This window comes from Melozone crissalis, unplaced genomic scaffold (genome assembly GCF_028551555.1).
Source record: "Melozone crissalis strain CALT ecotype California unplaced genomic scaffold, PUWL_Pcris_2 ptg000004l_1, whole genome shotgun sequence".
NCBI classification, from domain to species: Eukaryota; Metazoa; Chordata; class Aves; order Passeriformes; family Passerellidae; genus Melozone; species Melozone crissalis.
In genome coordinates this window covers 37016581-37042891 of record NW_026535782.1, presented here as the reverse complement: position 1 = coordinate 37042891, position 26311 = coordinate 37016581, and the positions used below count along the sequence as shown (strand labels likewise).

The 26311-nt window shown below is 35.5% G+C and overlaps 1 protein-coding gene across 4 annotated transcripts in view; it reads left to right on the top strand.

The window, feature by feature from the left end:
- The window catches only part of CDK17 (cyclin dependent kinase 17), a 91759-nt gene that overhangs the window by 31953 nt on the left and 33495 nt on the right, over nucleotides 1–26311 (top strand). For 3 of the 4 annotated variants that reach the window (XM_054272086.1, XM_054272067.1, XM_054272077.1), the window contains exons 2-5: nucleotides 4939–5087; nucleotides 9651–9689; nucleotides 18325–18489; nucleotides 24656–24789. In XM_054272086.1, coding sequence (XP_054128061.1) covers nucleotides 4970–5087; nucleotides 9651–9689; nucleotides 18325–18489; nucleotides 24656–24789 — 456 coding nt within the window. In that variant the 5' untranslated portion in view covers nucleotides 4939–4969. The remainder of the gene's footprint in view (nucleotides 1–4938; nucleotides 5088–9650; nucleotides 9690–18324; nucleotides 18490–24655; nucleotides 24790–26311) is intronic. The other variant, XM_054272094.1, reaches the window with a different exon arrangement.

Here is a 26311-nt window from a genome sequence, read left to right as displayed (position 1 = left end):
ACCTTCAATTTTGAGTATTTGTTTGGCTGTGATTCTGTAAGTACATAAAAAAGGGCTTCACTGGGAAAGTTCAGTTCCATATTGAGTATTGCTCATAAAGGAAAAAGCTGTGAGGGTCCTTTTGCCCTTTTTGCACTGGGGAGGTCAGACTAAGCTGAGGTATTTGACTTCACAGTTTTCTTTCATCAGTAATAAAGGCCTTGTTTGTCAAGTGTTACTTATATCTGTACAATGTCAGTTCTTTGACCCAATGCAGCATAAAGCTAGTAATTTTTTTAGTAGCTATGCTCCTGACAAGAGAGTCTAGTTAACCGTTCTTGTGTTTTTTCCAAAGGCCAACTGTGGAAAAATGCAGTAGAAAATATTTTTCACTGATGTGAACAAATGCCAGTTGAGGCAAATACAAAAAATAGATGCAATGACTAAAATTCCATGTTTGTAATCCATTCTTATAGAGCAGAATTGCGATTGTAAGGAGGTACATCTGTACTATATGTGAATTTTATGAGTGCTCAAACTGGTTTTTCAGTATGTTGGATAAATTATCCATATATTTCTCATTAGTGTAACTAATAGTTTTCTCTGTGATGTGCAACATACTGATATCAGTGGTTGTGTTTATTTTTTAAATTCGGGGATTGGGAACAGTTTAATATAGTGGAAAGCTGGTTTTCTTTTTAGAATATGGGGACAATATCCTTGATAGGTGTTTCCTATTTTTGTTTGTAATTAATACTGTTTGTAGCACTCTTGAGTTTTTCAGGCCTCTCTTTCTGACACAAGGAGTTCATATATAGTGCTGTTACCTGTTTACTTTGATGTCTTGTGCCTGGGCTATAGTTTGCTAACCCATCTTTAAGAGCCATGCTGCATCCATGCTGTTGCTCATGCTGTTAGGGTTTCTAATTTCCTCCCCCTTCTTACAGCTGAGTTTTCCAGAACAAGAACTGCCTTTAGATGTTTTGAAAATACCCTCTGCCTTGTAAAACAGCCTGTAAAAAGAGTCTGGCTGCAACTTCAGTGTTTATATAAGTGGAAAAGTAATTTTAAAATGCTTAATCTCTATGTAGATGGACCTTGATGCAATATAACTTAGGGAAATAGAGGAGTCAGCACTTAGACTGATCCTAAGCTAATTGAAGTTGAAGGACAGGTTCCCTTTGACTTCAAAGGACTTTGAATCCAGCAAAATCATAGTAAGCTTTTGTTATTTGTGACCCTTGTGAAATAAACTGACTAAAATTTAAGGTGTTAAATAGCTTTATCAGTTTTGAAAATTTTAACTGAATTTGTTTAAACTTACAAGGATTGAGGACACATAGTAATTGTGTATGAAGATCTTAATGCCTTACTTTTTTAACTTCCAAGAAACTAAGAGTCTGGGAAATTGAAAGAAGTGGAAGGGTTTTGAGAATGTTAGCCATCGGCAGTGTAAGACCTCTGAATTTTGGTGACTGTGAGTGCAGTCTAGCTGAGTTACTGCTTTGGAATCAAAGTGCTTTCATGTCTGTCTGCAGTACAGCCTGGGTGTAGTGAACATATCTATGTGTTAAATGAGAAGTGCTGTCCTTCAGGCATCGTGGGAGGGATTGGTGTGAATCAGAGAAAGAGAACCAAAACACACATATTTGAATTGAGTCTTACCTGGATCAGTTTAAAAAATTGATTTTGTTTTCAGAACTGTATTATAAAGATCACTTTTAAAAGATGTTGGGTTCAAGACAGGGGTTTAATACTAGTGAAGTAAACTGAGTTAATGACAGTGAATGTTGGAAAGTAGAAAAGGTAGATTTTAGCATTGTTTTCAAGGATTAATTTATATTACTTTTAAAGACAAAAAGAACAGTTTTTCAGGGTTAGGCTGCAGATTGTTTGTAAGAAGCAGCAGTTCCTTTAATACAGTTTTGCTTCTTTTATTTCATATCAGTATTAAGATTGAACAAATATGTCTCTGCCAGCTTTTGTAGGTTGTATCAGATAGTGTGTCATATCAGATTGCTTGTCCTCATTCTGTCTGCAGGAGACTAGAATTTGCATTAGTTGCATTCAAGTGTATGCCTCTATCTACTGTGACATCTGAAATACTTGATTTGGGTATGACTTACTCAGAGTAGAGAAATTTGCAGAATAGAATAGTCAAGCCTGTGGGCTCTGTTCTAAAGCTAAATGTAGAAATAACTATTCTTTTCACAGTCATTAAGAATTTGAGAAAACATTGCTTCTACATGTATATTACTAATCAAGTAACTCCATTTTGGATTTAAACTAAATTTAATGTTAAAGGGAGATAGGAAGTGTATGCATCTGCTATTAAGTGGTGAAAATGAGTATCAGACAATTTGGACTTTTCTGTGAAAGCACTGTCATTTTAGAGAACCAGTGTTAGTTTTGCATTGTAGGGATCATATTTTCAAAGCTTTTTTCACTGATGTCCTGTCTTAAACTTCCAAGAATGAACAGCTTCTGCAGCTGGCCATGAGAATAAAGAACTTGAAAAGAGGACATTCTAAGTGCTAGGTACTAGTCAATACTTCCTTTTTTTTTTTCTTTTCTTCTTTACAATTCTGTACTAGGAAGAATACTGGTGGCTTAAGGGAGAAAAATTTGTTTTCATATCAGTGAGCATCTTTTCCTTTAAAAAGCTGACATACATTTCAGTAGACGAGAACATTCTGTCACATGTGGATTCCCACTCCTCATTCCGTTTCACTGTTAAATTATTTGAAAATCAAGCCATGAATTAATTCCAAATGTTAGCAAAACTGGTACATCATTAATCCATGAAACCCTGCCATAACAGGAGAAATGTTGTAATTATAGTAAACAAAATACTTTGGGATTTTTTAATTAGCTTGAGGTTTCAGATGTTTTCTGGATTTTCTAATCCATATGTCTGTTAATTTATATGTAATATTCTTCAGCAGTAGACCTTTTTGATTAAAAAATTGTGCAGGTTTAAGTACTTGCAGGATCAAAAGCCAGGAATAGCGTGTTTCCCTTTAAAAGCACCTGTTTTTTCAGTTGCTGCCCAAGTGGAAAATTGGAAAGAAATTGTTGTGCTGTCAAATAGCTTTAGGGCATTACATAGCTAAAAATTGCATGTATCCTTTTTTGAGAATAATACAGGTAGGAAGATGCAGGTTTCGAAAAACATCATGGGACAATTGAGTAAAACTACACATAAATGATGTGTCCTTCCAATTTTTTTTTACAAAATTGGCCTTTTTAGAGAAACATGGGCATTTATTTTGAAAATAAATAAAACACTTTTAAGTAACATCTTTGTAGCCTGGTCCTGAACAGGAAAAATGAATGTTCCCTTTGGATTGCTATCTGAATGCAGTTTCTTAACAATAAGAATATCCTGCTTTTGACTTGAGAGAGTGAAATTATTCATGCTTAGGTGTGGCTTTATTGCACATACAGAAGTGCATTAAAGGGGCAGTTAAGAAACTGCTGGCTTAACTGTATGTACAGCAGTATATTTTATTTCCTATGTATCTCTACCTAGTGCCTGAATGATTTTGCTTTATAGTAGCTGTGATTGTCTGAGGTGTTAGTTACCCTGTTTTGTAATCCACCTCTTTCCCCTGGGATGCAGCTGTTGCTTTGCTGGTGATTTTACTGTTCGTCTCAGACTTTGGAGCTCATATCCCAAAGGTCTTCTTTTATCCACTCCTAATGTGTGTCTTGCTGTCCTAAACAATCTAATCTTGTGAAATTCTGCTACCACCAGCAGAATTTCAGCAGCCACTTTCAGATTTGTTGTACCAATTTGTTCTTCTTTTTATTATGAAGCAGCTTAAAAAAAGAGTAAGTTCGTTGAAATGTGTACACTTAACAGGACACTGTCAATATAGAATTGTATTCACAATGTGTTATTAAATGTGGATCTTTGGCATACTACTTGTTGCATTTCTCTGTTTAAATGAGAACATTGAGCAAAATTTGATTTTATATGTGAATTATGAATTTTTGGAAGGCAAAGAACCTCATGGGAGGGGGGAAAAATATACAAGCATTTCAGACTTCAGTATGCTGTGCTTGTGTTGAACACTGCATATGTGATTCTTGGAGTCTATGAGCAGATGAACAAGTTAGAGAGAAATAACATCAAGGGTGAACTGTCCATATGGAGTAAGGAGAGACAGAAATGTGCCTCTTGTTGTGCAAGGGCACATGTATGGTGCACCACAAAGTTCACTTGCCAGCTCAGACTTGTGGCAGCATGTTTATTGACCTGGACCTTTGTTATTATGGTTTGTTTGCTTACAGCTTTCTAGGGACAAAGTGCCTTCTGCTTTGTTCCTAGTTCCATCCTACTGCCTGACTCTTAAGGGAAACATCCATTCTAAGCCAGACTTTTGTTACCAGACCCTGGTCATTCTATTTCTCTAGGTGGGATGGTGTTTGAGAACTGCTTTTGTGTTTAAGACTTTCAGCATTGTCCCCTTCTTCTGTTTGTAAAAAGGGTAAAATAGAGAGGAGTTTGGTAAGTTTTCATCATAAAAAATTGGGCTGAAAAAGAAAAAGGGTTACAGTCCCCTTCTCCTTAGTGGGATTAGTGAAAGACACTGTGGAGGAGGCCACAGAGCACACACTGATCTAGTTCTCAGATGACTGTTTCCTTTATTATTGGACTGTAAAATTGGTTATGAAGTTAGCTGTTTTTCTAAAACAAAAATCCAAACAAGTCCAAATGTTCTTTTTTTTTCCCAAATAGAAATAAAAATTGCAAAAATGTATGGGCATCAACCTCTCAACACATTCATCTTCAGTCCAGTAGAGTAATCTTGCTTAGGGATATTATTTTAAGTATAACTTGCATATTGCCCAAGTTTTCTGTAAGCCTTCCTGCATTTTTATGTCAGTCAATTAAACTTCATTTTCTGATTACCTAATTATTTCTCACTTTTTGTTATTTATTTTTGTTTTCAGGCTTCCTTAAGCCAGACTCAATATCGATAGAATGAAAAAATTTAAGAGAAGACTTTCCTTAACCTTGCGAGGAAGCCAGACCATCGATGAATCGCTGTCTGAGCTAGCAGAACAAATGACAATTGAAGAAAACAGCAGCAAAGATAACGGTAAGCATGTCTTTTACTTTGTAGAAAATGTAAGAATTTTGTCAGGCCCTATTCAAGTGAGCATTGCTGGGGTTTATTTAAATTTTCACGGTTGCAGGGATTTTCTCTCTAACCTTTTTTTTTTCTTATATTCCACTACCCTAGTTCTTTTAACAGCTTGATATGGTATTACATACTGGTTTGGTTTGCTTTGGTATTGAACTGTCATACAGCTATTTATCAAAAGCTACCTAAATTTATCTTTTTATGTCGTGTGCACCAAGGCTTATAGATGCTCTTGCAGTATAGTGAAATCCATTGTATGAGTTTAGTGAGTCTCACATCAGCTTCATATGGCTTCAAATTCAGTCTGTTCTCAAAATCATTATTTAGTAATATGATTGACTAATTGCTTAAGCATTCTGTATAAAACTGTTTACCTTACATTGATGATGCAGTGCAGTAGTCTAAATTTTGTTATCTCTTCATGTCTCTCAGAAGTACTTCTCTTCACCACTATGAAGGTGACTAGAAACATTCAGGATAACCAGCTTGTCTCTGTATTCTTACATAAGTCTTTGGCTGATCCCATAGATGTGTTGGCTGCTGTAAAGTCCCCATTAGTGATGATGCCGCTTTTGGATGCAATCTGCAATAATAATGACGGGAAGAGGTTTTGTTGCTTGTTCTGCTTCCTGGGCTGCAGCATTTAAGTCATATTTCATCTTCAGTGCTGATTAGTGTTATTTTTTGCTTTGCTGATATCTAAGATTTTTTTGTTCATCAAGAGATCTGAATTTTATTTTTGCCCCACTTCACAACAATAAAGGATTCTGAGTTTTCCCATTGAAAACTGACAGGGCCAGGAAATTTGAGCGGAGGTAGAGACAATGGAATTTGCCCTGCAGATTTTTAAAACTCTGTTCAAGATACATTGCATAACAAGATTTTGAGAGCAGAATTTACCTTTGGCAAAACAAAGCTAATAACGTTTTTCATTTTTACCTTCAATCCCTGGTATATTCATTGCTGTTGTCCTGTTTTTAATATGGACCATGCCCAGTATTTTGGGAGACAAGGTTTATTACAACTTTTTATATGTTGATATAGCAGGTCTACTCTGCAGCAACAATTGCAGTACTTTTGCATTATCTGTTAAGTCGGTTTTGAGACACTGAGTTTGTCCCACGTGATTTCGCTTGTATTCGCCTTTGTTACTGATGCATATTTTTTTCAGACCTGTATATACTTCTGCAAGATTGATTTTGTTATGTAAATAAGTGCAAAGAATGTTACTTTCATGCTGAGAAATGAACATTAAAAAATTGTTACCAGCATCGTTGAGTGTACTGAACTGGGTTGCTGAATTGATTCATTGAAACTGAATCCAGGAAGAATAAAAAGATTTTACCTTAAACTGGACCATGTGCTGGGTATCAGCTCGAGGGACAGAGAACACAATTACCTGTTTACAGAAGCATGAGCTTATGCCATGTTAAGCCATCTATAAAACCATTTGCAGCTTGTAATATTTATCTGAGAATAATCCCAAAAATAAAACTTGGATGTCTGCATGCTTGTCACCAAACTGTGACAAGCTTATCTTGTCAGTAGATATTTAAAGGGTTAAAATAAGTAAAAAATACAATTCAAGAAAATGTTCCTAATTTCAAATTACTTATCTAGCTTTTAGTGCTCTTTTTATTTTACTTTCCATGGTAATTCATTGGCCAAAGGGAATCTTGCATATTAAAATTGTAATAATGACATATGCAATGTTTATACCTGCAGAACATTGTTGGTGCCTTAGTACAGTCTTCTTGGATACACTCAAGGTGTTGTAGAACCTCTTGAAAGAAGACAAAGAGTATAAACTGTACTTTGCTGTGCCTAATCTTTAACTCATCACTTCATGTCATTAAAAAAAGTTTTACTGACACTTGCTACCTTTTTTCAGATTCTTCCAGAAAGCAGTTATTAGTACTTGTGCTATCTTTCATCTTGCAGATGTGAACAGGATACTACATTGTGGATTTTTGTTCTCCTTTGTTTTTCCTTTCTGACCCTACTTTTCTTAGAAAGTAGGATTGGAAAATGCTTGCTGCTCTAGCTAGTCTTGCTTTTCTAAAGGATGCTCTAACTTTCCCACAGATGAAGATATTTTGGAAAGAGTATTTTTTCAGACAGACCAGAGGGATTGGGCTTTGGGTAACGATTGTTGAAAAAACAGCCAAGAAATTATTTTTCTCTTTTGGTGAAAGACTAGTTTAGTAAAGAACATTGCCTGGAAAAAATCCTTCAGTGGGCATTTAAAAAAATTTGCTGACAAAAGAGTGCTTCAATGAGAAAGATTTTCCTTGGCGTCTTACAAAATCACAGTGCTAAAAAGCCTGCATTAATTGTAAATATCCAACTGAGACGCATGAGAGGATGTAGTCTCTTGAAGAATATTTTAAAGTGATAGCTGCACTATGATCTTGAAAGTACATCCTTTACTGTGGTGGTGCTGATCTCAGGAGGCAGGAGTAACCATCTCCTTAGTTCTGCATTTAAGAGCAAACAGCTCCTTTACCCTGTGGAACAGAGAAACAAATGTGCCCAGTTAAAAGGCTTTGAATCTGTTCCTGAAGAAACTTAATGTCTAGTAAATCAAAGGCATGCCAGTATATTAGTCTACAGAGATTTAGAGTCAGGGATACAAATAATCTTCAGAAAGTGATTCTTCATATGTGCTTTATTTTCAAGCATTACATCATGAACTTGAGAAATAAGAGTTGAAGGGGATTGAAACTGTACATTTCAGGTCAGAAGGCAAGACTAGATCCTGAATGCTGAAGGCCTTTACAGCAAAATTTAATTCCATTGTTATTGTCCAATTCTTTTGTTTTAAGTTTTCCTTTCTAGTAAATCGCTCATCTTGTCTCCTGTCATTCCATGCTGATGGCTGTGTTCACTGAGGGTTATAATTTTATACATGCTATTTTTTTCCTTCCTGGGAAACAGCTGTGTTACTGGGTTATGGAGATTGTAGAGACTGTGTCCATAGAAAACCACATCTGTGCTGACCTAGAATCCAGACTTATCTCCATCTGATTTATATCCTGCAAAATACTTATATATATAAATTTTTATATAAATATGTATATAGACATATAGAGATATATTCTGTAAAAATCTTTGTTATAAGTTGCAGTTCAGCACCTGCCATTCCAGATGTAGATCACTTGTACATAGTATTAGGGACCGTTCCTTATGGTCACCTGTTTGCAATAACCTGTGTTATTGCCCTCCTGTCAAATGTTTTTTTCTCCCAAAACAATTGCCTGTGATTTCAAGTTAACTGCAGCTCCCATCCAGAGGCCCACCTTGTCATTTGCTGCAGCTTTGAGTGGGTTGTTTCAAGATTCAAAGAACAGTACTCCTAATGTAGAACAAATTGTCCCATTTGTAGTTCACGGCAACAAAAATAGATCCATAACTTTTGATTTCTTTGCAGTGCATTGGTACCACTGAATCAGCTCCCCTTTTGTATGCAGTCTCATTTAATACACAGCCTCCTTCATCGTGTGATGTCAGTACAATCTCAGTATGCATCACTCATCCATGAGCAGCAAAATGGGATTAGCAGGGATCAACCCATATTGTTCAATGCAGTAGCGCAGAGCTGTTGCACTGAATATAGAACAACCATTGGGCTTGGGTTTTTTGGAACACCATCAAATTATTTAGTGACCAGAAACCTATATATAATTTAATCTTTCATACAAATTATGTTCATCATAATTGGCTTCTGGGTGAGGAAGCACTGCCAAATCAGGTCATAAACTGTAAAAATAGAGGGACCAGTGAAATACCTAATAATATAGCTGAAGCCTTATGAACTGTGGACTGTAGGAAGTATACTTTGGGGTAGTCTTTCATCTGAGGACAAAAGCTTTTCTTGGTCTCTGGTGTTTCAACATATAAAACCAATTAGGTGGATTTGTTGTTTATTTTTAATTTTTCATACTAACAATGCTTGCTTTTTTAATTCTAGATTTTACCTTATTATATGTATTTTGATTAATATTGACAATATAAAATGATAATTTGTAGGAGTTGATAACTAAATTTACCCATTAAATTTTTCTTTGGCAATGACACACTAATGAAATCTGGCTAGAAGTGACATCCAAATCATGCATATTTAATGCCTAATTAAGTGTAAAATTTATGCAAATACTTCAAACACATATGATCTCTAGTGAAAGCAAAAAATGTGGCTGTATTGTCTAACATTATGAAATGCACTATCACAAACTCCAAGCATGCTTTTAAGAATAATTGCAAGACACATTCCAAAATACAGCCACAGCTCTTGCATTAATTTATAAGTAACTTGGAAAGCCGTCTATTTTGTTGGGGTTTTTGGTACAGATAAATACACATGTGCATAGTAAGCAAAAAAAAGGTGTCATTCTGATAGAAATGGCTACATGAATTTGTAAAATAATACTTATTTTCATTTGGTCTCTTTTAGCTCAGTGATGTGATCATAGGATCCAGTCTCATGAACACTTGCATAATTTTTTTGTAATTTTACAGGTGTGAGTAATAATGGAAGGATCAGCTACGGTAAAGTGCGTAAGTGTTTTTTAGGTTTAAGGCATTAATGGCTAGTTAATACTCTGATAAGAGGGATGAATGTTTTTACAATTTAACACATTGCAATACTGTCTCAGAACATCCAAATGCCTTTGTAGTTTTAATCATTTCATGTCATCTTCAACAGAGCTGAGAAATTTCCATTCCATCTGCTATGTGTAATTCCTTGAGTATGGAAGGAAAACAGTGTGTTGCAGCATATTTTCAAGACAGTGTTCTTGAATTGAAAATATGAGCACAGAAATGCTTACTGGTAATAAATTGGTAAAATTTCTCTGTTGATGTTGGAGGAAAGTATCAATATGAAGATGTGGGTGGGTAGAGGGAGAAGAAATCCCCAGAACTGCTAGAACTCATTCTAGAACTACAGATTACTGTGAGTAATTGGTAGCTGTCACAGCTAAACACTGATCCTTGTACTGTCCCTTACACTGTACTGGCAATGTTTTTATTATAGTCTGTATGTACTCTTCTGTGCTGTGGTTTGCATCCTTTTTTGTTATTACTGTTCAGTACGGTTTCTCCATCCCACGTATGCTGCACAACATAGTGTTCTTTCTTCCCTTCTGTTTTAATTTGCTTCTTCCCACAATACCTAGAGGCTCTGTTCGTATGTGGAAGTGCTTATAAAGTGAAATGAGCATGAGAATTCAGTGCCTGAAAGCATGCTGCAGAGACCCATAGTCTTGAAGAGCTGTGTGGGGGCTTTGTCCACTCATAAATGTTTCCTTAGAAGTAGAGTACAAGTTTGGCAGGGAACATAATGTTTAGATGCAGAAATGGACTGTCTTAATACTCCAGATTTTTGTTAGTGTAGGCTCACTGATGAATATGCAGAGATGCTTTTCAAATGGTATTCAGGTGGAGTCGTTAATTATAGAAAAGTAAAATGCACATAAGTAGCCAACACTGTTTCTGAAAGTAGGACAAAAAGGAGCCAGATCCTCTCTTCTCTGGTTTGGTTGGCAGCCTGGTCTCACAGATGTTTGCATTGGGAGTTGTCTCTATGAATGCAAGGATAGAGGCCAGGGATACTTGTATCTTGGCTGTGGTATCGACATGCATTGAATTAAATTGTAGCTGAAATATTTTTTCTGAAGGTTTTGGTGTAGTGTGATGCCTTTTGCAGTTACAGTTTTAAACTGATGGTGTGTTATGCTTGATATGACCTAAGGTACAGAACTACCTTGCTTATGTTCCAGTATAGGTTCTGATGACCAAAAATATCATCTTGAGAATTACCTTCTGAGCAGTATGAAATAAATAAATCTTAAAGGCAGGGTTTTGGTTTTCAATATATTTCACTTGATTGTGATCTTTATTTTTTTCATACCTAGAAGGCAAAACCTCACTCTGCATGAAATAACTTTGAAAGGTTTTCTATAGTGTTTTTTAGAAGTCTTGATCTCATTCTTTGCCTTGTGTATTTGTAGTTTGTTTCTGTCATTAAGACAGAAAAAAAATCTGTCCTTTCTGTCCTAAATTTAAAAAAAGGTATATAGGACTTTACACTGCATTCTAATAATTGAGGTACTTCATTTCTCAGAGGAGGGTGACAGCTGTGTTTCTTCAGGGTTATATTAGCATATTTTTTTCAAATGTTCTACCAGTATTTTTTGCCTTGTGTTGTGCAGGTGAGGAACATTTGCTCTGGAACGGCTGCTGTACTCAAATAGATTAATTTGAGCAATGGGAGTAATCCCTTGAAGTTTTGCCAAATTTTTAAATTGTAATATTCAGTAGTTTGAGGATTTCATCTTATTGTTTAATGACAAACACTGGTTTAAATGGTATTGAGTGGTTGTTCTGTTTTTAGAGTGACTCAGTGTTTTCCTGGGTATCACATAACAGAATCCAAGGAAACAAACCCATAAAATAATCTATAAATACCCAGTATTTTGGAGTGTTCCTCATCCAGCTCCTGGAGAGTACATCTATAGCAAGTGTATTGCTGCTTTGGGTTATTTAAATGTATCTTATATGGAGGCTGTCACCTGCAATCAACTAATTTTACTGAGTGGGTCTGACTGCCTTACAGCAGTCTAATTAAAATTTATACAGTGCAGCATGCCAATTCTATAATATCAGAAATTCACCTGCTTACATTCTAGATTTTTTGAAGAAAAATAGGGCTTCTTGACAGCAGCTTCTTTAGCAGTTTGTTCAAAATATTTTATATTTCAGTTCCAAAAAATATATATCAGGTTTTGTTATGTAAAAACTGAATAATCATTAGCAGAGCCTAACATTCAGATCAGGTAAATGAATGTGTAGTAGATGGTGCTGAAATATGAGTAAGTTACATGACAGTAGCATTTGAGAAGCCTACATAAATAGTTCTAAAATGTTGTGATGATGCAGTATAAGCTTCATGAATGCAAAGATGTTCAGAGAATGAATATTTAATTTCACAAATGTAGATTTTTGACACTTTTGCATTCCCCATAAATTGGAAATGATAAAAAAAACCTTGTAAGTTTTCTGGAGCAAGGGTGAGGTCAAGGTGGTGGAAAAGAAACTGCATTGAATCCTGTCCTATAAAATCCAGTAGTGGATTCTTGAGACACTTAGTGAGATTTTCTTACACGTGAGCCAGTCCAAAGTCAAGTTGCAGCTTAAAGTGTCAAGTGAGGTTCTGCCTCCATCCTTCTGTCAGCATGTGTGCTCTGTATACCCCATAGTCATCTTGTTCAAAAACCTGAATCAAAATTACATTACTTTCTTGTTGGGAGGCAGGGGGAAGAACCCTGAGGCACATTTTTGGTAGAAGCAATGAATTGTGACAGTCACAAAGATTCATCCTTACTTAGAATATGGGCATGCCTGGATTCAATCCCCATTCTATACCCAAATCAGTAATCATAAATGCTAAGTCTTCAGTATTTCTTACTTTGATTAGAAAATCTCCACATGTGTATTTTAACTTTATTTTTATGAATTTAAAGTATGTATTTATATGGTTTACATGTCCAGAATGGATAGTGATTGTGGAATCAAACATTTTTTTGCAGACATACTCGTCTCTGTCAGTGATGTTTGATTTAAGGGAAAATGTCACCTTGTATGGCTGGTGATTTAATTCTTGTTAAAGCTAGTTGAAGAAAATACCATTGCAAAATTTAGGCAGTGAGATCTGAAAAACAACTTGGTCTCTTTGTCACATAATAGTGATACTCATGGGACATAAAAAAAGAAAGACTTAGTTGAGTATGTGATAATATATATTCATAAAAAGTGTTTTAAAATGCATTTACATTCCTAATGAAAACACTTTCTCTCTTTAATCCACCAGCTGACTGACGTGTGACAGTATGTCAGTTGCTGAGGCTGTGCAAAGAAATGCCAGCAGTTCTGCAGGCTCTCTGGAGCTCAGCTTAAGTAAATCCAGTTAAGTAAATCCAGCACAGGAAAGAAAGTGGTAGTGTGGGTTTTTGTTATCAAAAAATAGATGGATGAGGAAAAGAAACATTGTGGATTCATTGAAAAATTGCTTAACTCAGGAATAATTTCAGGTCAAGGTTTTTGGTTAATTTAAATTGCAGTTAAAGGAAGAAGACGAAGCCTCTTTATAAAATTGTTGGGTTTAGTTAATTCTTTGGACAGGTTTCTTGGTTATATACACTGCTGTTCTACTTGGCTCTGCCAGTTTTCATAATTATGAAGTAAAAAAAAAATCTCATCCGCTTACACAATTGATTTGTCTCAGTGGTTCATTTGAGTTGTTTTATGGTTTTGTATGTTGGTTAGCATTGGTGTTGGCTTTATTTCAAAAGGAAAGCAGTGGTACCTCATTGGGTACAATGTTTTCTTAAAATAGGTGTGTGTATTCCAAAGCATTTCATAATCTAGCAACTCTTCAACCATTATTAAGCCAGACTGATTGTATTTTGAGCAATATTTTCTTTGAACAGTGCTGTTGGATTTATTTTGGGTTATGGCAACAGCGACAGAGGTTTGAACAACAGAATGTGAGAAGTACAAGAAAATGATCCAAATTATATAAAGGGTTACTCAGCACTCACCAAACTTGAACATCAAGTAATACAACAGTGCACAGTCACCATGCATTGCTCAGTTTTAACCCTTGCTGAAGGTGCACACTTAAACAAGATACCATGGACATGGTGTTTAAAATAAGAAGGGTGTGTTTTTATAGATATAAAACTAATGTGCGTATGTGGATGTTCTTTTTTAAAGGGTGTCTATTGCAAGAATTGTTCAGGGACAATGAAAACTATGTGGTCATCCTGTACATTAGTATAGTTATAAATATTCTCATTGAGAATGTTTTTTAACTTCTCTCACATTGAAAGACTAGATTTGCATGATAGTTTAGTATGCTGCCTAAGAAATGAAAATGTTGAAATGGCATTGCTTGGAAGATGAGTCTAAGATTACATGATGTTGTAGCCAAAATAAGAGAATGTAATAACAACTGATGAAATACAATATAAGAAGAACCACTGAAAAGTCTCTGTTTCAACTTGTTTTCTATATCAGTTTGTTTTATTGGTTTGGAGCTACAGATTGTAGGGTGAGGAAAGAGAGCTGGAGATAAATGGCTAATAAGACCCTTGCTGGAATGGTTGTGACAGCAACAGCTAACACAAGTAAATGTCCAGGTGCTGCAGAAGTCTTGTGCTGTAAGGACAGCTGGAGTTCTGCCTGTCTGTTCTCCAGTCTCTGAGGATGACATTTGAGGACAAGTACAAAGTACAGCATCATTTCCCCAGTGTACTGTATCAGTTTCTAGCTCAGAGACTTACTGAACTAGGCAAGTCTCTGTGTGGTTAGTAACCCTGAGCAGATTGCTTGTTCAGTCTCCTTTTGACTCTTGCAAGTTCGGGTAGTTTTATCATCCTGTGCAAGGAGTTTCCACAGAAGAATCATTTTGTGTGCAGTATGCAACCTGCCATGGCTGGCTTTTTCACTCTTGTGCTGAATGAGGTGATGGATGCAGCAGATTCCCAGGTGCCCTCTTCAGCCCTTCAGTGAGTCTGTGGGTTGTGTCGTGCTTCTGTTGTTGTAATCTACGTGAGAGAGGAGTACCAGATGTGGGCATGATCTCAAAATGCAGTAGATCCACACTGTGAATTTTTAGTGGTTTTTTACTGACCTTTTAATTTCCACCATTCATTTAGCCTGTAGCTGAGTATTAAACCAACAGCAGCACATGGCTACTGAGTTATATTTACCAAGTAGAGTGACACTAAAGTAAGGTATGTTTATGAGTTTTATATAGGGGAAACATTTTTTAAAGACTAATCAAACCTATAATCCCAGAAATAAATTATAAGCAGTTTCTGTAGATATATGTAGTAAAGGCATATAGCTTTTACAGTTTAGACACATTTTATTCAAGGCCAGACACTTGACTAAACTTGCATCTTAGAACTGCCATGTTGTACTTTAAATATAGTGATTCAACATATTAATAATTATGAAAAAATGGATGTGAATTAAATGAAAATGTAACTTCAAACAAAGTACTTGTGAGACTTTGGAGAGAGAGGGAGTTGAATAGTTTTTTTAAAAGCACTTTTTAAAATTCTTGTATCTCCTAAATGCATGAAAACTGTAATAAGCAGTCTTGTAAATTAATTTCCGGCAAAGGTTTTCTTGACCATTTTCAATATTTGCTGCAACTCTTGGCTGTTACTGTCACATTTGCAGGGATGAGGTAACATAATGCAGAATTCATGCAACTGTTTCTTCAGAAGCTCCTAGCATAGGGCAGTGCACACTGAATTGTTTATAACAAATATACTTTCCAAAATGCAAGCCCACGTTATACCATCATATGCTGTACAATCCCTCCTTTTTTGTAAATTAACATGTATCAGGATTTTAAACCCCCACTTATAAACTAGCAGTATTAGTACTTGTCTTAGTCAGAAATACAGTGTCACGTGAGTGTTTCTGTAACCTTCACTTCACTGTTTGCCAGTAGTTGTGCCTGTCCTACTATTTGACCTAAATTATTGTTGCAAAGTTTTATAATGGGCTCCACAATTTAGTACAGTACTTAAGACAGTAAAGGAAAGTAATAGTTTCCTATGGTGACAAAAGTTATTTCTGTGTAATTGGATCTTATGATATTAACCATTTATCTTTCATTTTAATATAAATTTATTTGTTAATATGATGTGTATTTGTCCCTATATTTGAGCTGAACTTTGCATATGTTAGGATATTTTAAGAATTTTGTTTTTAACTGTAAAATACATACAAATTTTTCAGTGCCATGAGGAACACAGATTTTTTCAATTATCTCTGTGCATCACACTGTCATGTTAGTAATGAACATAAAACTCCATCTCTACGCAGACATTCAGTGTATTCATAAATTCTGGCCTCTTTTGCATACTGCACAGTTCATGAAGGTAGATTGCTTTTAGCATGAGTAGACAAAAGCCATAACATACAAGGAACTATTCATTTGTTCACCACTGCATCTAAACTCAGTGTGAGGTGTTTAGACTAGAAACTTAATCAAATTCAAATTAGCAAGAAAGTTGGAAAGCAAAAAGCTTTTGTTAACTTACCAAAAGCAGTAGTTGTGCTGAATGTGAGCCTGTGTCCTGCCATGGTAGTAATAGATTCTGTTAAAAATTGATGGGGAATTTGCTGCCTGCTGCCCTAGGATAAATCTGCTGTTAAAGGCATGCAACAATGAACCTGGCACCGCTCTTAAGTCAAAAGGGTGGTGCAAGTGATTAGAACAGAAATGAGCGTTAGGGACAGAGATATGCAGGGATTTGAAGACCCTGATCATGCTTTACAGACGTATACACAGATGTGTGGTGTATTTTTCCTCATGTTCAGCCACTCCAGCGCTGTGTTTATGAAGGATGCTAATGAAAGGATGCAGGCAGGTTTGTAACAGTGCTGACATGTCCTTTCTGTTTTTGGTCTGCAGCATAATTTTTCCCCCAGGGGTTTTATTTTTTTCCCTGCAGCAGATGAGTTAATGTTTTTTGATTTTTTTGTCTCACTGTGTTGTTCATGTTTATATGCAAAAATTCCTTGTATAATTATTTCTTAGGGTCGTTGACCTGTCCTTGGGTAATTGTGTTTGTGTACTCCTGTCTCTGCTTTAGACTAATCATAATAATGTATCTAGAAGGTTTTTGTGTATATGGGGAGAGAGGGTGTTCCCTTCAGGATCCTGTTTTCCATAGGTTATTAGGCATTTGTTGCTCTTCCTTTCCTTTACCATTGAAATTCTGCTTTCCATAAAATACTTCTCCTAGCTATATTATTCTTACTCCCCTTTTTTGGAAGGTAAAGGAAGATTTTGGGATCCCTGCATGTGGATATATAAGGTGGAGTGATGAAATAGCATCCCAGACTGCTCCCTGTCCCAGAGGCGTGAGTGAAGCTCTGAGCACACCCAGGAGCATTGGCTCCAGTGGGTGCTGCTCCATTCAGTAACACTCACACTGTGGTTGCTCAGTGTGTGGGTGCTGCCTTTTCCGTCTTCTGGGTAATAAAAAAACCAAACATGAATCTGTAATGTTAAAAACAATCAAATGATGGAAAAACAAAATTACGTGAATCTCAACTGTTCTTTGGGCGTAGCTTCTGTTCTTTTTCCTAGTATAGGGAGAGTGCTTGCATGTAGCTGCCAGATGACTCTGATCTCGTTTCTGAAGTGAGAGTATTTCATCTTTATTTTCTTGTATGAATGACTTCATTGGTGGCTCTGCTAAGTCCACTGTCGTGACAGTCAATGCAAGTGGGCATCTGTTCTGCTTCTTTTGGGGGTAAAAAAAACCCTCATGTTTTCAGAGTTAGCCTGCTTCTAGGACCATGTCTATCCTTGAGGGCTACTCCATGTGTGAGGAGTCAGGTTGCTGAGGGAACATGAATACCCAGATACTGCTCACACTTGTAAATGAGATTTTAAAATTTCTAACACTTCATTCTTTTAGAAAGTGCTTATCAATGATAATAACTTTTTTTTTTAAATCTCTGTGAACCATCTGAAACACAAACCAATAGAAAGCCAAAATAAATAAAAAATTGAATGCTTAATTTTTTTGATACCCTGGAAGGTAATAACTTTAATTATGGCATGACAACTCTGGGAGGTGTAGACAGGTATGGTTTCTTCTAAAGATCTGCAGTGGCAAGGCTTTGGTATTAGTCACCCACAAAAATTTTGAAGGGGAGAATATTTTTGAAGGCTTATAATTGAATTTGCTCATCATAGTTGATCTAACAGCTGTCCTGTTTAAAAGTAAAGATGAAGCATTGTGCAGTAAGACAGAAGAAAATAATTACAGTGTTCTGGTTTTATTGACATTCTAAGACTGTGTATTCAGGGCATTTACTTGTCCAGCAGCAGAGTGACAGGATTTAGTAAAATGAAGTTTGGGTAACACTTAATGCCATGTTTTGTACTTGTGTGTCAATAGAGAAATGGCCATAGTGTGTCAATAGAGAAATGGCCATAGTGTGGTGGTCTGCTGTTAGCATGAAAGATAATTTTACCAGGCTGGTGATTTCCTATTTACTAACTCTTTTCTTCTTTCTTTTTTTTTCTTCTGGCATGTTCCTGACAATCCTCCTTACTTGTGGCAATGAATATTTTGATACTTGTGAACTGTAGAGCCTATTGTGAAGAATGGCAGGCCTCCAACGTCTCACAGCATGCACTCATTTCTCCACCAGTACACGGGATCTTTCAAGAAGCCCCCTTTACGGAGACCACACAGCGTCATCGGGGGCAGCCTCGGCTCTTTCATGGCAATGCCCAGAAATGGGAGCAGATTAGGTAATTTCCTGCATTGTTTGTTTCAAATACTTTTTCTGTGAAAAATAATGTTGGTATTGATGCATAGCAAGAGGTACAGATACTCTTACTGCTTTAATAAATATCAGAGTATGCAGTAATTTTTTCTGGAGTTCGAGAAATTTGTTCTTAAGGCACTGAATGTCTGTTAAGATTTTCAGGAAGAAAGCAATTAGAAGAGCACACAGAAAACACCCATGAATTTTTTACAACTTTAAAAGTTGCAAAAGTAACAAAATATTCTTTCTTAATACTTTGAAAAGAACCCATGTATCCACCTCAGTTAAGCATTGGCAAGAAGTACAATAAATGTACTATTCATCCTATATGTGGAATTTTAAAAGAACTGCTGTATTACATCTCATTGTTCTGGAGAAAAAAATGGTTTTTTCAGTGACAAATTCAGGCAACTCAGTTATAATTACCTTTTTATTGTTGTCCTGAGCTATTTGTGCTTCTGTGAAGCAAATAAGTTATGAATTTTTTTTTCTTCAAGTAATTTGTCAAATTGGTGCCTCCAGTCACCATTAGTGTTTTATCCTGTTTTTATGTTATTTTAAATTATGCTTAATTAATTGATACTAGAAAATGAGAGCAAGTCACAGCTTAATTAGAGTTTATATTATTTTGCAATCTCCTGCCCTCCTTTAGAAGTGCGATAAACTGATGTTTGAGATTAAGCTATGAATTTTCAAGATAGTAGTCAAACCCTTTATGTCCTCCTTTGGTGTAATACCACTCATCATGTTCAAAAAAATCCCTTTTTACTGCTTGAGTTACCATTCCAACTGAAAAAAGATGTATATCCTTTTGACTTTACTCTAGCAGCTGCTGCTATCACACAAGAAAATGGGTTTTAGTGTGCATGGTTTGACTACTCTATCAGTTTCTGATTCCTCTCAAGTCCTGTAAACAGTATTTGCTTTTTCATTTTTGCCAAACCAGTAATTAAGTTGCCAAGAATTTAACAGAGAGAGTTTAAAAAAAAAATTGTCTAGTTAGAGGAATCTGTTTTTGTCTGAATATGTAGTCTTTCTGGATTATTTGTCAAACTAGATACATGTAAACTAAGTACAGGAGAAGCAAGGATGTGTGTTTGAGTACAGAGGTGCCTGTACTCTCTCACTTGTGTTGCCCTTAACAAGAATTTCTAATTTTTTTAAGTAGTATGGAATAGATGTATGTACTGAGTGTAACATGGAATCCCAGAATGGTTTGGGTTGGAGGGGACCTCAAAGGATCACCTAGTTCCAACCTCTCTGCCATGGGCAGGGACACTTTCCACTGGGCCTGGTTGCTCAGTATGTCTATGTTAAACACATCTTTTTGCTTTGGATATGATAATGCCTTTTTTTAAACTCCTTATTAGGTGGAAATACAAGCTAGTTGTATGTGTTATCTAGTGGTAAAAAACAGAGGTACAGGTATATGCAATCATAACTCCTCTTTCTGCTCCTTTTCACATCTTTCTTTATTTTGTTCCTGCCATATGAGAATGGCTATTACTCATCAGGAAGCTGAGGTTTTCCCTGTTGGGATAATTACATCAGAAACAAAATAGTCAAATGTGCTACACTGCATGAGACTTTCCTTTGCTTTCTTCATCAACCCTCTTTTCTTTACAGTTTTTCCTCTATTTTGTAGGTAGAAAAGTGGTATCAGAAAGGTATCCTTGAAATACAAAATCATGTGAGGTAAAGGATGGTTATTTCGTTAAAGAAAACCAGATTAAATTGAGACCTGCCACAAGTGCATCTTCATGTTGCCCATGTTTGAATGAGATTATCATTATAAAAGTTGACTGAGAAGCCCAGGAGGATTTTGGAGTTCCATTTGCTTTTTGAGCGTTGAACTTGAGTTTCTGCAGTTGTGATAATGTGTAAAATGCCAAAATACTTTAAAAATAATTTCTACTTGGAAATTCTCTGTTAGCTTTATGTTTTGTAAAATGCTGTGTAAAGGAAAAATTTTTGAGCTATGCCTTTTTAAGAAAATTTTTTAGCAATTTTAACTTTCAGTATTCAGTTACCAGAATGATTTTAAATAATAGAAGTGATTTTCAGACAAGATTGTGAAACTATTCAATGAGGGTTTAGGTGATAGATTTTTTTTAGTTCAGTTACATCTGTACAGCTTCTACAGTCTTGTACCTCTGGAAACATTTAGCTGCTGCAGTCCATGATGAAGCCAGAGGTAATAAACTTTTTTTGGACCTGACCTGGCTGAATGCAGAAGGAATCCAGCTGTCTTTGTTCCATATTTATATTAACATCACCTCTGGAGAGGCTCCTGGAATGTGCAGAGTTAACTGAATTTGGCCGTGCTGGTGAACTGCAGTAACAGCCAGGAGAGAGTTAATCCTTGCTTTTGCCAGTTGTGTTGATACAGTTATGGAGAAGTTTTGTTTCATTTTGCATAAATATTATTTGAAAGAAATGGTGTTTCCATACAGCATTCCATAGTTCAGTAATGGTAATGGCAAAGGCAATTTCTCACTATGGTCTTCCTCAATTTGAATTATCACTGAAATTAATCGTACAGTGTAGCCACTTCATAGAAAAATAAGCTTTGGAAAAGTGCACCGTGGAAGAAATCTGTTATGCAAGTCACACGATTATTTTTGTAATAATTTGAAGTAAGGTGGAAAGATCATGCAGTCTGACTCAGTACTAATTAGTGACTTTGATTATGGCTCACTTGGAGGAGTTCTCATTTGCTGCACTGCAGGTTCCCTGTATTAATTCCTTCTGTGGTGTGTTCCTCACAGCAGAAACGAGGACAGCCTTTTCCTTTAAATGTACTTCTGTAGTTTCCCTGTTATACTGTAGTTATCTGCACCTAGCTTTTCATTACATGGCCATTCTAGATATTTAATGAGATATGTGGAGTACATTAAAATAAATAATCTATGTAAGAGAATGGCTTGGTATTGCAATGAAATCAATTCAATACATTATTGAATGATTAAAACCTCTGAAGACTATGCAAGCAAGCTTTCATGCAGGTAAACTTGTCTATAGAAATGCTTAGAGAAATTAGAGAAATATTTTAATGGTTTTCATCATTGCTTATTTAAGCATCATTGTGCACCTGTGTAAAAATGATTAAAATGTTTGGGTTAATGCCTTAGTCTGGGGTTTATGCCATTAAAATAATGAACATAAGGCTCTACTAATGCCTTTTTAATTGAATCAGATAAAAGGATGCATTTATATCAGATGACAGCACAGTCAAGTTATTTTTAAAAAGCTTATAATTATATCTGTTTAGAAAATAATTAAAACATCTGCAAACCCTTATAGATAGGAGTAGTTGGGTATTTAGCCTATTGGAAATGCATGTGCTTAATGATACATTTTTGCTTGCTCCAGCCAGTATCCTGCATAAACCTTCTTGGTTCTGGGTATGTAGCTTATCCAGACTTACCAGAATTAATCATATCACAGTGGTATTCAAAGCATCGTCTTAAATAAGTCTGAAATACTGCATTTTTAGACTTGATGGTACAGACCCTCTTTGTCTTCACATTCCTGATTTACAAAGAACAGTATTTCCTTGCAGCTACATTATCTGTCCCAGGTATATGGGTTTGTAGTACTAGTTCTTGAAATAGTGCTCTTAGTTGTGTGTTATTACACAGGTGATCTTCTTAGTAGAAGAAGAATTATCTTTGTCAACTAGGGTGCTCTATGTAGTTCTGAGCATTGAATCTCCAATTCTCCTTTTTTACTTGTAAATTCATAATAAAAATGCTTTTATGAATTAAATGTGACAAATATGATAGTATCTGTCCCATAATTACTTTATTTAAAGTAATTATGTCTCTTTAAAATATAAATCAGTCTCTTTAAAAAAGAAGTTATGTAATTGCACCATGGCTTAAAACACAGTACTACTTTAATTTTGTCAGTTTTTATTTTGTGAGATTGCCAAGATAACTGTGCCTTGCCTAGCTTCCATGAAGACAGTAGACTTTGGGTCCCAACCAGTGGGCTTGTTTTAACATGGGGATCAACAGATTGGGGAGCAATTGTCAGTTGCTGTTACACTTCATTTTGCTAACAGAATCTAAAGAGCTGTAATTGCTAAATTGGATTACATGACCTCTCAGAAAAGTATTTTAAAGGAGAGTTTTTATTAAAGAAACAGTATGCTGAGTGTGCTGTTATACCAGATATAACAGTGCTGGCATAACAGCTTTGCTGCAAGTATGTTTTAAATAATGCTTTTATATTAATAAAATTAATTTTCCACAGTTTGTTAGAGATTTTTAAAAAGACAGCTGTCAAGTCACTACAGAGAAAACATTTCTTAGAGGCTTAGCAGAAGAGAGTCACATTTTTTTCTGCTTAGCTTGAAAACTATGGCTGATCTTTAGGAACCACTTTCTGAAACTGTTTTTCTGTGGCTCGCATTGCCATGCTTTTAGAAGCACTGATAAGTATTTAGCTTGTTTGAAATCAGAAGATTGCTCATTGTATAAGGAGTGCAGGTTTGGGGTTTTTTTCATTTAGTCCAAATCTGAGCATGACTTGCAGGGAAAATTCTGATTCAGTGTGGATTTTTGATAGAAAGACAATATAAATCTGCATCACTGCTGGCAAATTTGCTTTGTGCATGAGATGCATGCTTTGTTTGTGTTTAATTACAGTATTCTGAGTTAAAATATGTGTTGCTAATAACTTACAAATTAATCTTTCTTTTTATATCCATTCTGTTTTCCATAAAAGGAAATTGTTTGTACTGAGGAAGAATTTACTCCTTTGAAGTGTGCATGACTCTATGTGAGCCAAGCTAGATAAAAAATATTTTAGAAGATGTGCAGATAATGAAACATAGCTCTAGTGGTGCTTTTTTCCCCAAAAAATCCAATTTTCTTGCTTGTTGATAGTGGTAGAACTTGCAATTTCTCTTTTTGTTTTTGAGGGCTTTTTTAATTGGCTGTACTGCTTTGCAAATGTTAAATACTTCCAGGTGTGTTGGTGGTAAGGCTGAATTGATCTCTGTGTATTTAGCTAATACTATCATTTTTCAGAGATAGAGTTCTGGGATTTTTAGTTGTTCCTCAGGTTCTTTTACACCTTGTTGAAGATAATGATTTCTAACAAGGATCAGGAGACAGCAGGGAAACTGGTGCCTTTTGAAGCACCTACTTTATACATATAGGTATTTAATTTCTGGAGTAATTTTGCCGTTCAGTTATTTCAAAGTTGATGATGGAGCATTACTCATAGTAAATTGCTTGTATGGCCACTTTCCCATGTGTCCTTTTGCAAATCATTTGGCTCTTTATGCTGTAATGACACTGCCTTGATTTTCTTTTGTTGATTACAGTGTTTGTCTCCAAAGTCTGAAAAACCCTTTGGTTCTTAAAAGCAATGTATATATGTATGTGTTCATACCATATACATAAGCTTTTATGTGCAGGAATCTTAAGGATTGTGTAAAAATTAACAACTTCAGGTGACATGAAGGTCCTGCATCACATAACTCAAGCAGTTAGGTAAATTCTTCCATAAGGTCACGGATTTCACTTAATGTCTCTTAAAAGTCAGGTCTTCTACTGAATGCACTTGTATGTTGTGGACCTTGATTTAGATGGTTCTAATACATCCCCTGACTTCACACATGGATGCCAGGGGATTTTCTATTTGAAGCTTCTGTATTTGCCATTTCTGAAAATACTACTATACCTCTTGGTAGGACTTTAAAGTTTCTGAAGATATATTTAGGTTACCAGCATTAGTTAGTCTGATTTGAAAATGTTAATTATTCTCAGCAACATTGTATATGCAAAAGCAGCTAAAGGAGAAGTGGTACTGAGGAATTTTAGGAACTGAAGCTGGGAGAGGGTGTTGGCTTTTTGGAATTACAGCTGGAATTGGAATGTCTGTCTTTCGTTTTGGAAAATTGGGTTTTGCTGCAGTTCAAGTAAGTTTGCATAGACTTCCTATAAAATAATCCTGTTCATTTTGTGGTTATTACTGAGTCATAAAAAGTGTGTATCAAGTCTGCCATGGCTGTGATGAGTCTTTGACTCTGCTGTAACTCAGTGCACAGTAATGATTCAGTTATTTTCCTTCTGTACAAAAGAGCTATTTGAGGCATTGCTGTTTAACTATTTTCAATTATTTGGATTATTTTTAAGATATTGTTCATGAAAATTTGAAAATGGGATCGGATGGGGAAAGTGATCAAGCTTCTGGAACGTCATCTGATGAGGTTCAGTCTCCCACAGGAGTTTGTCTCAGAAACCGGATACACAGACGAATCTCAATGGAGGTAATTCACTTTTCATATAAGGATCATTTCAACTGACAAGAGAGTTGGGAGTTGCTTTAATTGTTTGTTGTAACTGGTTGTCTTTTCAATTAACTTTAACCGACCATTCTGCCATATATTTCATGCAGAGAGCATTGTTTTCATACTGTTTAAATTTATCTCCATTTATCACACAGAACAATGGTTATCTTGCACTGTTTATAAGCTGTTAAATTTGAAAATCTAAATATGTTTTGAAACCTGAATTTTTGGGAGGAATTTCTTACGTGCAGCATTTGAATAGCTTTTTGTTTCATTGTGTGCAAGCCACTGAATGCATTCAAGAAGATACATGGTTTAGACACTTTTTACTTAACACTGTTTTTCTAGTCTTTGCAAAAGTAATGGTACAGCAGCAGCGATGGTCTTGACTGCTTCAGCCTTTTCCTCTCTTCCTGTTTTTTTTCATGAACGGAACTTTACAGGATGGTAAACAAAAGGAGGAAAAGTACCTTATGAATAACTGTGCACATAATTTCCTTTATTTATGGCTCTCATTATGAATACTAGCCACCCTTGTGCTTGCTTTGTTGTCATTTCCCTTGGTGAACTAAAACAGAACACTTCCCTTTTTCTGGAGTGTATAAAAGTTGCAGTTATAATGATGTCTTTGTTACAGAAACATGTAGAATTTTGTAGTTGCTGTTTTTGGTATACATTGCAATAAGCATAGCTGTAAGATTTTGAATCTTCATTCAAGGTTCATATCAAATGCTGGATTGAGAAACTGATTTAGATAAGTTACCGTAGAGTGTCCATGCCAAAAATTTTTTTTTGTGAGGCGTTCTGTTATGCTTGGAATTCCAAGGCTTCAAGCATATAGTGCAGATATGATTTCAAAAATGTGTGAATTAGTTGTATTAATTATTTAGATAGTTTCTTGCACCTGGGAGGTTTTGTATTCAAATTTTAAAATTTCTATGTTATTTGATCTAAGACCTTTGTTTTCCTGGCTTTGCTTGCTGAAGTTTACTTGGGAGAACAAAGGTGGGTTTACTGGTTTATGCAGGATACTTCAATTAAGGAAAAAAGTCATTGTGAAAATCTGCTTATCAGAATATATGCTGGAGAAGCTAAAAATCAAGGAAATTACTTAAAAGTATTATTTGCTTTTTGTTCATTGTCTGTTTCTTCTCCATTTTGAAATGCATATTTAGAACAGGAAAGAAAAAAAGAAATTAATGATTCATAATGAAATTAACAAACTGAAATGGAAATCCATCAGGTCTTCCAGAGAGGGCTAAGAACCATTAAAGGATTCTCTTTTGTATTGGAATTCTAGAACTCCAAAAGAAATTAGTAAAGATCTCAGGAATAGTAAAGGTCAGGAAATTCCTGTGTAATTTTTCAGAAGGCTTTTTTTTTTTTTCAAATAAAAGCATCTTTTCATTTGCCTCTTCAATTGTAAAACAATTTTAATATTACTGTTTAAGAGGTTTTAGGAAGCTTTTACCTTTTGTGTATGCAATGCTGATTTTCTCAC